Raw genomic sequence first — 14,144 nt, forward strand, 5'->3', positions numbered from 1 at the left:
AGTACTGACTCCAGGGGCAGACCCTCCTCCTGGCAGCTCCATTCTAACCCGCCATATAGAGCACAGAATACAGTACTGACTCCAGGGGCAGACCCTCCTCCTGGCAGCCCGAGTCTAACCCGCCATATAGTGCACAGCATACAGTACTGACTCCAGGGGCAGACCCTCCTCCTGGCAGCTCCATTCTAACCCGCCATATAGAGCACAGAATACAGTACTGACTCCAGGGGCAGACCCTCCTCCTGGCAGCCCGAGTCTAACCCGCCATATAGTGCACAGGATACAGTACTGACTCCAGGGGCAGACCCTCCTCCTGGCAGCCCGAGTCTAACCCGCCATATAGTGCACAGGATACAGAACTGACTCCAGGGGCAGAACCTCCTCCTGGCAGCCCGAGTCTAACCCGCCATATAGTGCACAGGATACAGTACTGACTCCAGGGGCAGACCCTCCTCCTGGCAGCTCCATTCTAACCCGCCATATAGTGCACAGGATACAGTACTGACTCCAGGGGCAGATCCTCCTCCTGGCAGCTCCATTCTAACCCGCCATATAGAGCACAGGATACAGTACTGACTCCAGGGGCAGATCCTCCTCCTGGCAGCTCCATTCTAGCCCGTCATATAGTGCACAGGATACAGTACTGACTCCAGGGGCAGACCCTCCTCCTGGCAGCTCCATTCCAACCCGCCATATAGAGCACAGGATACAGTACTGACTCCAGGGGCAGACCCTCCTCCTGGCAGCCCGAGTCTAACCCGCCATATAGTGCACAGGATACAGAACTGACTCCAGGGGCAGAACCTCCTCCTGGCAGCCCGAGTCTAACCCGCCATATAGTGCACAGGATACAGTACTGACTCCAGGGGCAGACCCTCCTCCTGGCAGCTCCATTCTAACCCGCCATATAGTGCACAGGATACAGTACTGACTCCAGGGGCAGATCCTCCTCCTGGCAGCTCCATTCTAACCCGCCATATAGAGCACAGGATACAGTACTGACTCCAGGGGCAGATCCTCCTCCTGGCAGCTCCATTCTAGCCCGTCATATAGTGCACAGGATACAGTACTGACTCCAGGGGCAGATCCTCCTCCTGGCAGCTCCATTCTAGCCCGTCATATAGTGCACAGGATACAGTACTGACTCCAGGGGCAGAACCTCCTCCTGGCAGCTCCATTCTAACCCGCCATATAGAGCACAGAATACAGTACTGACTCCAGGGGCAGAACCTCCTCCTGGCAGCCCGAGTCTAACCCGCCATATAGTGCACAGGATACAGTACTGACTCCAGGGGCAGACCCTCCTCCTGGCAGCTCCATTCTAACCCGCCATATAGTGCACAGGATACAGAACTGACTCCAGGGGCAGAACCTCCTCCTGGCAGCCCGAGTCTAACCCGCCATATAGTGCACAGGATACAGTACTGACTCCAGGGGCAGACCCTCCTCCTGGCAGCTCCATTCTAACCCGCCATATAGAGCACAGGATACAGTACTGACTCCAGGGGCAGATCCTCCTCCTGGCAGCTCCATTCTAGCCCGCCATATAGAGCACAGGATACAGTACTGACTCCAGGGGCAGATCCTCCTCCTGGCAGCTCCATTCTAGCCCGTCATATAGTGCACAGGATACAGTACTGACTCCAGGGGCAGATCCTCCTCCTGGCAGCTCCATTCTAGCCCGTCATATAGTGCACAGGATACAGTACTGACTCCAGGGGCAGAACCTCCTCCTGGCAGCCCGAGTCTAACCCGCCATATAGTGCACAGGATACAGTACTGACTCCAGGGGCAGAACCTCCTCCTGGCAGCCCGAGTCTAACCCGCCATATAGCACACAGGATACAGTACTGACTCCAGGGGCAGAACCTCCTCCTGGCAGCCCGAGTCTAACCCGCCATATAGTGCACAGGATACAGTACTGACTCCAGGGGCAGAACCTCCTCCTGGCAGCCCGAGTCTAACCCGCCATATAGCACACAGGATACAGTACTGACTCCAGGGGCAGACCCTCCTCCTGGCAGCCCGAGTCTAACCCGCCATATAGTGCACAGGATACAGTACTGACTCCAGGGGCAGATCCTCCTCCTGACAGCTCCATTCTAACCCGCCATATAGTGCACAGGATACAGTACTGACTCCAGGGGCAGATCCTCCTCCTGACAGCTCCATTCTCGTCTCAACCATCATGACAGCGTAATCTACTGTAGAGAAACAGCGTGAGTCTCCTTATAGAGACTACAGTCAGGTGAGAGGTGACGCAGACGCCCACAACGTCACGCCGCATAACGCCTCCATTCTAGCATCCATCCTATCACTGAACCCAACGTTACATTTTGCATCCTAGCAACAGCGCGTGCCCGAGAAACGAGCAGCAACATCCGGTCACGTGACGTGTGCTGGCGCGCGCTTAGGGAAAACTCAGCAACATGGCGGCGCACGTGGAGGCAACAGTCACCGAGGAGGAAGAGAAAACGTTTGGAGATCTGGTGAGGCCCGGGCTGAGGATTGTGTGTGGTGCGCTTCTCTTTACCTTATCTCTGCCTATCGCTAATTGTCCGCAAAATGCCTTTGGAATGCGGGCCCCGGTGTGTCGTGCCTGCAGCCTGTAACCCGTCTTTTTTTGTTTCTGCTGTTCGTAAACTACAACTCACAGCATGCCCCAGTCTTCTGCAGGTCCTATTGTTTTGTGGCCTTGTGTGTTTGGTGCTATTGAGCCCCTCCGCAGTGGCTGCTCCGCCGAAGCCGGGGGGGGTCAGTATCGCTGCAGTGGCTGCTCCGCCGAAGCTGGGGGGTCGGTATCGCTGCAGTGGCTGCTCCGCCGGGGCAGCGCCCGGGGTCAGTATCGCTGCAGTGGCTGCTCCGCCGAGCCCCCGGGGTCAGTATCGCTGTGGTGGCTGCTCCGCCGAGCCCCCGTGGTCAGTATCGCTGTGGTGGCTGCTCCGCCGGGGCAGCGCCCGGGGTCGGTGTCGCTGCGGTGGCTGCTCCGCCGAGGCCCCGTGGTCAGCATCGCTGCAGTGGCTGCTCCGCCGAGGCCGCGGGGTCAGTATCGCTGCGGTGGCTGCTCCGCCGAGGCCCCGGGGTCAGTATCGCTGTGGTGGCTGCTCCGCCGGGGCAGCGCCCGGGGTCGGTGTCGCTGCGGTGGCTGCTCCGCCGAGGCCCCGTGGTCAGCATCGCTGCAGTGGCTGCTCCGCCGAGGCCCCGGGGTCAGTATCGCTGTGGTGGCTGCTCCGCCGGGGCAGCGCCCGGGGTCGGTGTCGCTGTGGTGGCTGCTCCGCCGAGGCCCCGGGGTCAGTATCGCTGTGGTGGCTGCTCCGCCGAAGCTGGGGGGTCGGTATCGCTGCAGTGGCTGCTCCGCCGGGGCAGCGCCCGGGGTCGGTATCGCTGCAGTGGCTGCTCCGCCGGGGCAGCGCCCGGGGTCAGTATCGCTGCAGTGGCTGCTCCGCCGAGCCCCCGGGGTCAGTATCGCTGTGGTGGCTGCTCCGCCGGGGCAGCGCCCGGGGTCGGTGTCGCTGCGGTGGCTGCTCCGCCGAGGCCCCGTGGTCAGCATCGCTGCAGTGGCTGCTCCGCCGAGGCCGCGGGGTCAGTATCGCTGCGGTGGCTGCTCCGCCGAGGCCCCGGGGTCAGTATCGCTGTGGTGGCTGCTCCGCCGGGGCAGCGCCCGGGGTCGGTGTCGCTGCGGTGGCTGCTCCGCCGAGGCCCCGTGGTCAGCATCGCTGCAGTGGCTGCTCCGCCGAGGCCCCGGGGTCAGTATCGCTGTGGTGGCTGCTCCGCCGGGGCAGCGCCCGGGGTCGGTGTCGCTGTGGTGGCTGCTCCGCCGAGGCCCCGGGGTCAGTATCGCTGTGGTGGCTGCTCCGCCGAGGCGGCGCGGGGGGTCGGTGTCGCTGCGGTGGCTGCTCCGCCGTGGGCGGTGTCGCTGCGGTGGGTCTCGGCTTTGTCACACAGGTTAGTTATAGCGGACATTGTGTGCGCCTCCATCTTCCTTAGCAATTTGGCTCCTGATAACACATTTTAAAGGATTTCCCCAAGATCTGCACCTCTTGGTGAGAGGGGGGAATGGTAAAAAGATGAAAAAGGCCCAATAATGACCTGATAAATCACCCGCTGCACAGGTCTTGTTTACGTCAGCTATGATGGTCGGGCTGCTCTTGTGGCCGCTGAGGTAAATGTCTACTGTGGACTATACACTTCTTACTTTATACCATTCCCTTTTCACAACTCTGTTGAGGATTTCTTAAAGCCTTTTGGGGACCTTGGACAGGTATGCAGTCGTGTGTTACCATGCGGGGTTTCCACTGGCCATGGTCACTCTGTCCCCTCCGTATTCAGTGCCGGTGGGGCAGTGTGAGGTGGTTGGCTCTGAGTGAGACCTTTGTGAAGTCATTTTTTTGGGCTCTTTCAGATGGCTATATTTTGGAACGTACTAAAAAGAATGCAGAAAAGGAATAAATAAAAAGAATGAATATAATAATTTATTGTTCCAAAAATATGGAGAGGTATTATAGATTTCTTGTGCATCTTGCACATGGAATGAACGTGAACCATATGTAGTTCACAGAGAAATGAACACATATCCCATATAAACAGGTGTATATTATATTCCTTGTGCTTATAGAGAATCTGGGCAGAGATAGAAACTGGGAAAAGAAAGGAGCTCTACCTGAGTGCAGTAAATAACATCACGTATGGAATTTTGAAAAGTAACTATAAAGGCTCACCTATGTGGAGTGTAGATTTGATAAAATTTACAGGGTCTCCACTAACGGTCTGCCACTTGTCCGAGAGCCGTGGTTGTACACCTTGTCCTTGCCCGAAATGTAGACAATAGGGGAATGAACCATATCCCATATAAACAGATGCATGTGTTCATTCCCCTGTTATCCCCATATATTCTATGTTCATTCCCCACCTATCGAGCACAGGGAACATAATGTACATCTGTTTTTATGGGATAGGTTTTCATTTCCCTATTATCTACATATATTTCATGTTCATTCCCCATCTAAAAAGCACATGAAATATAATATACACCTGTTTACATGGGAAATGTGTTCATTCCCTTATTACTTTATATACACATATTTCATGTTCATTCCCCACCTAATAACCTATTAGCAATATAATATACACCTATTTATATTGGATATGTGTTCATTCCCCTATTATCTATCTATATTACATGTTCATTCCATATCTAAGACGCACAAGAAACATTTTACCTCTCCATATTTTTGGATCAATGTTAATGTTCATTCTTTTTATTCATTCCTTTTCTTCATTCTTTTTAGTATGTTCCCAATATTTTCAGTGATTGGCTTTCCGTGTGCTCCGCAGACAATCCACTGATCCAATAATAACCAGTCTGCCTCTGTACACACAATTCTTCCAATGGACCCGTGGTTCATGTGGGAAAAAAATCCCAGCATGCAATAGTCTGGTTTTATATATGGACCAGATTAGTGCGTCTCAATCACAGGCAGCGTCTGCGGTGTGACCGCACAGGCATAGAGCTGTACACGGAGCCGATCTGCTGATGTGACTGGCTTAAGTTTTGCTGTAACCATCTGAGCCTGGCCTAAAGCATACACTATTTTTTTCACACTTGGGTTTTTTTGTGTTCATTTAGTATAGAGGGAATATAAATGATTCTGGATGTGCTGAACAACCCCTATCACAGCTGCGGTTACTCTGAGCTCTGCTGGCAGGGACCCTGATACTGCAGACATCACACAGTTTCTGTTTATGGCTGTTCTAAAATTAATAAAAAAAAAAAACAGTCCATTCTACCCCACACCCCTCCAAATACATACCTGCCGGACCATTGTTGCTGTTACATATGGCTGCCAGTGCTTCCTCATCTGGTGGTAAGAGGGGGGCACAGGTCACTGCTGCAGCCATTCAGTGGCCACCTGATGCTTTTACTGTACGAATAAACCAAGAGTACAGTGGTGCGGCGCGGTCCTGTTTTTTTTTCTTTTCTTTAAAGCACTGCTCTTGGCCCAATATATAGAGTTTATTATTTGTGGGTAACCCCTTTAAATCTTTGTTTTTTTTAGCCCTTTTTAGAGGTGTTCACATTAGCTGTTAAAAGGATATTGCCATCTGCAAGATCCTATCCCAATATGTACTATGTGTAGTAATAATAATAATAATATTAGCAAATACCTCCAATTAGAAATGTAGTATAGTATTTTGGATTCTCTATGTCTTTCCTCATGTGCAGGCATTCCAGGGCCTTAGGTATCCATGGTTACGTCCACTGATATAGTGACAGTTAGCTAGTTGCTAGTGTTTGTAACCTTGGATACCTAACTGTCACTATATCAGTGGCCGTAGCCATAGATACCTAAGGTCCTGCAAAGCCTACTACATATAGGGATAGGATCTTGGAGATGGGAATACCCCTTCAAGTTCTCCAGTGGTTGCTGGGCACGGCAGCCCCTTTCATCTTTTAGTGGCCGCTGCCTTCACTCCCATTCACCAATCCTATATTGATGACTTACGGCTGTCAGATTCTAAAAGCCACAACATTTTCCTTTCTCTGCCCAAAGCTGTACATTGGCTTCTTTTTTGTGCAGTGCTGTAGTTATCTTTTATCGGTACCATATTGAAATGCATACAACCTTTTGATTATCTTAATACTTTTGAGTCCAAATGAATGAAAACAACAATTCTAGCATTGATTTTCATTTTCTTTTCTCACAGGGATCACTGTGGGTTAAATATTGAGATAGCTGTATAGTACTGGTTGTTACAGATGCTATGGTGTTTTGGGGTGTTCTCTTTTTCATTCTAAACCAAAATATTTTTTTTATTGGGAAACTGGAATTTATTTTACAAACTTCTAAAAATACTCTGAGCAGGAGCTTACAGGCCACCGTACCTGAATGACAATGCGGACATCTTTCGGCCCAAGGTCTCCATGGAGACCATCGGCACAACGCAATCAGCTATGTGCCAATTTGCTATGCCGATCGATGTCGCTGTCACAATTGACAGCAGCATCAGAGGGGTTAAATGCCCGCGATCGGTGCGAACACCGATCGTGGGCGTTGCCTCAGGGTGTCAGCTCTCATAGACATCCGCTTTTGATCATGCCGGCGCTCGCATGTATGGCGGATGTCGTGAAGGGGTTAACAGAATACATCTTTTATTTCATTATTTCAGATTTTAAGGGCTTCTTTTCCGTGTGGATTATCGATAAATCATTAAAGATACGGTTCCTATAATGACAATCATATTTCTGTTGCAGGGAGTAACAGATGTTTTATGTGAAACGTGTGAACAACTCGGATGGAAACATCCAACCAAGATTCAGATAGAAGCAATTCCTGTGGCCCTTCAAGGTGAGCTGCTAAACGTAACACCCTGCGCTGCGCTCAGTGCTGTGCTGTCAGCTCCACATGAGGACTCTGCTACTAGGGAGCAGTTCGATATAAAGTGTAGATTTATCACCAAATATTAAGGCATGCTGCTTTCTGTTGATTCTATCTTTTAACTCCTTAACGACCACCGATACGCATTAAAACGACGGCTGTTAAGAGGCCTTATTCCCTCATTGCCATTTTAAAACGACGATTGGGAATAAGGCTATAGCGCCTCCCAGAGTTGGAAAACCTCCATGGTCTCAGTTACCGTGGGTAGCTCAGAGCCTGGAGAAGATGTTCAGCGCCGGGTTTTTTGGTCCCCGATTACGCGATTGCCGTCAGTGAATAACTGCGATCACGAAAAAAAAAAAAAAATCTATTCCCACTATTAAAATAATTTCTCTCTCTTCGGACATGATATCATATCAGAGGAGAGAGAAATGATGTCCCCTGAGCACCTTCCTTTGCTTCTCCCCCGGTAACTCTGACATCCCTTGGTCTCTCCTGCTCCGTCCCTGACCCTTCGCGTCATCTTCCTGAAAAACAATGGAGGGTGCAAGCGCAGTGCGCCCACTGAGATCTGCTGGCCGGTATCCAGCAACAAAAGGGAATTTTTCCTATTGGTTCCTTTTGATCACTGTGATAGACCCTATCATAGTGATCAAAAGCCCAAATTAGTAAATCAAATCCCCCTTTGTCATCTGCTTAGATAAAAATTCTAAAATAAAAAAAATTATTTTTTTTACATTCGTTAAGGTTACTTTTCAAAAGTAAAAAAAAAAAAAAAAAAAATGAAGACTGCAGGTGCATCACACTAAATTAGAATATCATCACAAAGTTAATTTATTTCAGTTCTTCAATACAAAAAGTGAAACTCCTATATTATATAGAGTCATTACAAACAGAGTGATCTATTTCAAGTGTTTTTCTGTTAATGTTGATGATTATGACTTACAGCCAATGAAAATACAAAAGTCATTATCTCAATAAATTAGAATAATTAGCCAAAACACCTTCAAAGGTTTCCTAAGCATTTAAAAAGATCCCATAGTCTGTTTCAGTAGGCTCCACAATCACAGGGAACACTGCTGACTTGACAGATGTCCAGAAGGCAGTCATTGACACACTCCACAAGGTCCTAGAGTTCCAATTCTCATTTGGAAATCAAGGTCCCAGAGTCTGGAGGAAGAGTGGAGAAGCCACAATCCAAGCTGCTTGAGGTGTAGTGTGAAGTTTCCACAATCAGTGATGGTTTGGGGAGCCATGTCATCTGCTGGTGTAGGTCCACTGTGTATTATCAAGACCAAAGTCAGCGCAGCCATCTACCAGGAAATTTTAGAGCACTTCATGCTTCCCTCTGCCGACAAGCTTTTTGGAGATGGAAATGTCATTCTCCAGCAGGACTTGGCACCTGTCCACACTGCCAAAAGTACCAATACCTGGTTTAAAAACAACAGTATCACTGTGCTTGATTGGCCAGCAAACTCGCCTGACCTTAACCCCATAGAGAATCTATGGAGTATTGTCAAGAGGAAGATGAGAGACACCAGACCCAACAATGCAGACGAGTTGAAGGCTGCTATCAAAGCAACCTGGTCTTCCATAACACCTCAGCAGTGCCACAGGCTGATCGCCTCCATGCCACGCCGCATTGATGCAGTAATTGATGCAAAAGGAGCCCGACCAAGTATTGAGTGCATTTACTGAACATACATTTCAGTAGGCCAACATTTTGGATTTTAAAATAATTTTTCAGGCTAGTGTTATAAAGTATTCTAATTTACTGAGATAATGACTTTTGTGTTTTCATTGGCTGTAAGCCATAATCATCAACATTAACAGAGATAAACACCTGAAATAGATCACACTGTTTATAATGACTCTATATAATATGAGTTTCACTTTTTGTATTGAAGAACTGAAATAAATTAACTTTTTGATGATATTCTAATTTAGTGAGATGCACCTGTATATGAGTTTGCTCGGGTGTGCACCGAGTATCGTGGGTCGTCGAGTGACATTGTCAAGTCCCTGCCCCACATGTTTTGCGGCTGTTGGACAGCCCAAAGAAACACGCAGGGATTGCATGCCATACACAGGCAATCCCCCCCCATTTTTTGGGGGGTGTCTAACAGCCGCAAAACATGCAGTGTGGGAAGTCGAGCATTTTACTCGAGGACCTACAATACTCTGTACATAACAGAGAACCCGATGCAAACTCTAGTAGCGAGCACTTGCGCTCAACACGAATGACGACTCATTCGATATGACGACCTAATGTTGTCAAATTCTATGTCTTACCTGTGGGTTCAAAATACTCATTATACCCCTGGATAAAATCCTTGTGGGGTGTAGTTTGCAAAATGGGGTCAGTTGTGGGGGGTTTCTGCTGTTTAGGCACCTTTAGGGGCCCTGCAAATATGACATGGTGCCCACCATCTTTCAGCCAAATTTGTGTTCCAAAATTCAAATATTGTTCCTTCCACTCTGAGCCCTACCATTTGTCCAGAACACAACTTTTTGACTACATGTGGGGTATCGCCACATTCATAAGATAGTGAGTAACAAACTGTGGGGTCCACTTTTCAGTGTTGCCTCTTGCAAAAGTGAGAAATGTGTGGCTAAAGCAAGATTTTTGTAAAAAAAAAAAAATTTACCTTTTCAATATGACGACCTAATGTTATCAAATTCTGTGTCATACTTGTGGGTTTAAAATGTTCACTATACCCCTGGATAAAATCCTTGAGGGATGTAGTTTCCAAAATGGGGTCAGTTGTGGGGGGTTTCCATTTTTTAGGCACATCAGGGGCTCTCCAAATGCGACATGGCATCCGCTCTCTATTCCAGCCAATTTTGCGTTCAAAAACGCCTTCCCTTCCGAGCCCTGCCGTGTGCCCAAACAGTAGTTTCCCCCCACATGTGGGGTATCGGCATGCTCAGGAGAAAATTGCACAACAGTTTTATGGTCTTTTTTGTCTTGTTACCCTTGTGAAAATAAAAAATTGGGTCTAAAGTATAATTTTTGTGAAGAAAAGTAAAATGCTCATTTTTTCCTTCCATGTTGCTTCAGTTCCTGTGAAGCACCTGAAGGGTTAATAAACTTCTTGTATATGGTTTTGAGCACCTTGAGGGGTGCAGTTTTTAGAATGGTGTAACCTTTGGGTATTTTCTGTTACATAAATAAGCCCCCCAAAATCACTTCAGATGTGATGTGGTCCCTAAAAAAAAAAAAAAAGTTTTGTAAATTTTGTTGGAAAAAATGAGAAATTGCTTGTCAACTTTTAACCCTTATAACTTCCTAAAAAAGAAATTATGTTTCAAAAATTGTGCTGATGTAAAGTAGACATGTGGGAAATGTCATTTATTAACTATTGTGTGTGACATAACTGTCTGGTTTAAGGGCATAAAAATGAAAAGTTCGAAAATTGTGAAATTTTCGCCAAATTTCCGATATTTTTCACTAATAAACGCAAGTCATATTGAACAAATTTTACCACGATCATGAAGTACACGAGAAATCAGTCTCCGAGTCAGTGGGATCCTTGAAGCGTTCCAGAGTTATTACCTCATAAAGTGACACTGGTCAGAATTGTAAAATTTTGCTTGATCATTAAGGTCAAAATTGGCTCCGTCACTAAGGGGTTAACCCCTTTACAGCCCATGACGTATTAATAAGCGTCTGTGCCCTGGGCTTTAAGAGCCTGACCCGTATTAGTACGTCATCACGATCACGCGCGCACACAGGCTGTGCGGGCGTGACCGCTGCCGGGTGTCAGCTGATTGTCACAGCTGACACCCGGTACTATGTGCAGGGAGCGGTCCCGCACCGCTCCCGGCACATTAACCCCCGCAATGCTGCGATCGAAGTCGATCGCAGCATTGCGGTGGCAAGGGGAGGTGATCGGTATACTCACCTCCTCTTCCGGCCTCCAGCGCTGTCTGCCGCGGCTTCCCAGGTGTTGCCATGATGACCCGATGTCGTCATGACAACATCCGAGTCACCAGGCAGCAGGAACATTGTTTGGTCATGCGCAGTGCACGACCACACAATCTTCTCACTGTGCAGCGCTGACTGCCTGCATAGCACAGGGATGGTGCTCCATCCCTATGCTGTGCAGGCGATCAGAATAAAAAAAGTGAAAGTCCCAGAGTGGGACAAAGTAAAAAAGTAAAAAAAACTCCCAGAAAGTGAAAAAAAAAATTGTAAAAATATAAAAAAAAAAATAATCCACCAAAAATAAAAATATAATGTACCCATCAATAAATATTATGAAAAAAAAGCAAACAAACAATAAAAGTACACATATTTGGTATCGCCGCGTCCGGAACGACCTGACCTATAAAACTGTCCCGCTAGTTAACCCCTTCAGTGAACACGGTAAAAAAAAAACAAAGCAAAAAACAATGCTTTATCATACCGCCAAACAAAAAATGGAATAACACGCGATCAAAAAGATGAATATAAATAAAAATGATACCGCTGAAAACGTCATCTTGTCCCGCAAAAAAACAAGCCGCCATACAGCTCCATCATCCGAAAAATCTAAAAGTTATAGCTCTCAGAATAAAGTAATGCAAAAAAATTATTTTTTCTATAAAACAGCTTTTATTGTGTAAAAGCACCAAAACATATAAAAACAATATAAATGTGGTACCGCTGTAAATGCACTGACCCAAAAAATAAAGGTACCTTATCGATTTTACCACACCCGGAGCAGAATAAAAAAAAAAAAAAAAATTCCTGAATTGTTGTTTTTTGTTTATTCTGCCTCCCAAAAATCGGAATAGAAAGCGATCAAAAAATGTCATGTGCCTGAAAATGGCACCAATAAAAACGTCAACTCATCCCGCAAAAAACAAGCCATCACATGACTCGGTCTGCCAAAATATGGAAAAATTATAGCTCTCAAAATATGGCGATGCAAAAACTAGATTTTACAAAAAATGCGTCTTTTAGTGTGTGACAGCTGTCAATCATAAAAACCCGATATGATTCTGGTATCACTGTAATCGCACCGACCCGAAGAATAAGGTCGTCTAATCACTTATACCGCACGAGGAACGGCGTAAAAAATAAACTCTCGGGTTGGGGTTGCGGTTGGGATTTTTTTCAAAAGTAAGAAAAAAAGATGACGATATGGCGACTAGTGTTGAGCGCAAGTGCTCGCTACTTGAGTTTGCATCGGGTGCTCTGGTATGCATTGAGTATCGTGGGTATTTGAGTGACATGCTCGAGTCTCCGCCCCATATGCTTCGCGGCCAAAATAAACTTTGCGGGGATTGTCTGCCATGCACGAGCGATCCCTGCATGTTTTTTTTTGGGTGTCTAATAACCGTGAAACATGCGGGGCAGGGATTCGAGCATGTCACTCAAGCACACGCAGTACATGGTGCATACCTGAGTACCCGATGCAAACTCAAGTAGCGAGCACTTGCGCTCAAGACTAATGACAACTTATTCAATATGATGACCTAATGTTATCAAATTCTGTGTCGTACCTCTGGGTTCAAAATGTTCACTATACCCCTTGATAAAATCCTTGAGGGGTCTAGTTTCCAAAATGGGGTCACTTGTGGGGGGTTTCCACTGTTTAGGCACACAGGGGCTCTCCAAACGCAACATGGTGTCCACTAACAAATTGAATGGAAAATCGGCTCAAATTGTTAGCGGACACCATGTTGCGTTTGGAGAGCCCCTGTGTGCCTAAACATTGGAGCTCCCCCTCAAGTGACCCCATTTTGGAAACTAGACCCCCCAAGGCACCTATCTAGATGCATAGTGAGCACTTGGAACCCCCAGGTGCTTCACAAATTGATTCGTAAAAATGAAAAACTGGAAAAAAAATACTTTTTCATTTTTACGGATTAATTTGTGAAGCACCTGGGGGTTCAAAATGCTCACCACCCATCTAGATAAGTTCCCATTGGGGTCTAGTTTCCAAAATGGGGTCACTTGTGGGGGGTTTCCACTGTTTAGGCACATCAGGGGCTCTCCAAACGCAACATGGCTTCCGCTAATTATTCAAGCAAATTTTACAATCGAAAATTCAAATTCGATACTGAAGATTAAGGGGCTGTGTCCTCGAAACGCGTCCAGTTGTTCCCCTCCTAGGGACATGCTGTGATTTTTATTTTTGGAATAAAAGGATTTATCGCATGTGGCACCGGATTTTACCTTCTTTATATATTAATGTTCAAACACGTACGTGAAAAAATGTTAGCGGTTTCATCAGTGTTGTGCATCCTTGTACCATCCGTGTGTCATCAGGGTTTATCACGCAGGGATAAAGAAATAAATTCCAGATCTTACTATACTCCTATACTTTGCAATGTTAAACATTGACAGCACACAGATGGTATACATGGCATATCTGTGTGCTGAACTTGTTTTTCATGGACCCATAGACTTGTATTGACCCTTTTCATCCTTGGTGCCGAAAAAGTCATGTCTGCATGTGTTTTGCACTGACACACGGTCTGTGATAAACATAGACATGTGACCAGCAACATAGATTATAATGGGTACATCTGGTATCGGTGAAAAAAAAAAAAAAAAAATGGATACAACATATACATGAAACACGGACATCTGAATGAGGCCTAAAGTGCAGTAAAAGTGGTGGGGCATTGCGGGAGGGGCGGGTCTATCACAGCACACAGGTTTAACATTACTTAAACCAGGCTGCATGTTGCTTGTGCTGCTGTGCGTAGCCTGCGTGGCCTAATTGTGCTACCATGGACTGCAGCGTCTCCGAACTTGTCTCCCATCGAGCACAT

At 47.1% G+C, this 14,144-nt stretch overlaps 1 protein-coding gene across 1 annotated transcript in view; it reads left to right on the forward strand.

Annotated features, from left to right (window-relative positions):
* The first annotated feature begins 2,338 nt into the window (after positions 1-2,338).
* The window catches only part of DDX47 (DEAD-box helicase 47), a 47,131-nt gene continuing 35,325 nt past the window's right edge, over positions 2,339-14,144 (forward strand). Inside the window, exons 1-2 of the mRNA XM_073644137.1 lie at positions 2,339-2,489; positions 7,253-7,346. Coding sequence (XP_073500238.1) covers positions 2,430-2,489; positions 7,253-7,346 — 154 coding nt within the window. The 5' untranslated portion in view covers positions 2,339-2,429. The remainder of the gene's footprint in view (positions 2,490-7,252; positions 7,347-14,144) is intronic.

Source organism: Phyllobates terribilis, unplaced genomic scaffold, assembly GCF_046119375.1.
Source record: "Phyllobates terribilis strain yellow unplaced genomic scaffold, ASM4611937v1 Scaffold_8__6_contigs__length_399053987, whole genome shotgun sequence".
Classification (NCBI taxonomy): domain Eukaryota; kingdom Metazoa; phylum Chordata; class Amphibia; order Anura; family Dendrobatidae; genus Phyllobates; species Phyllobates terribilis.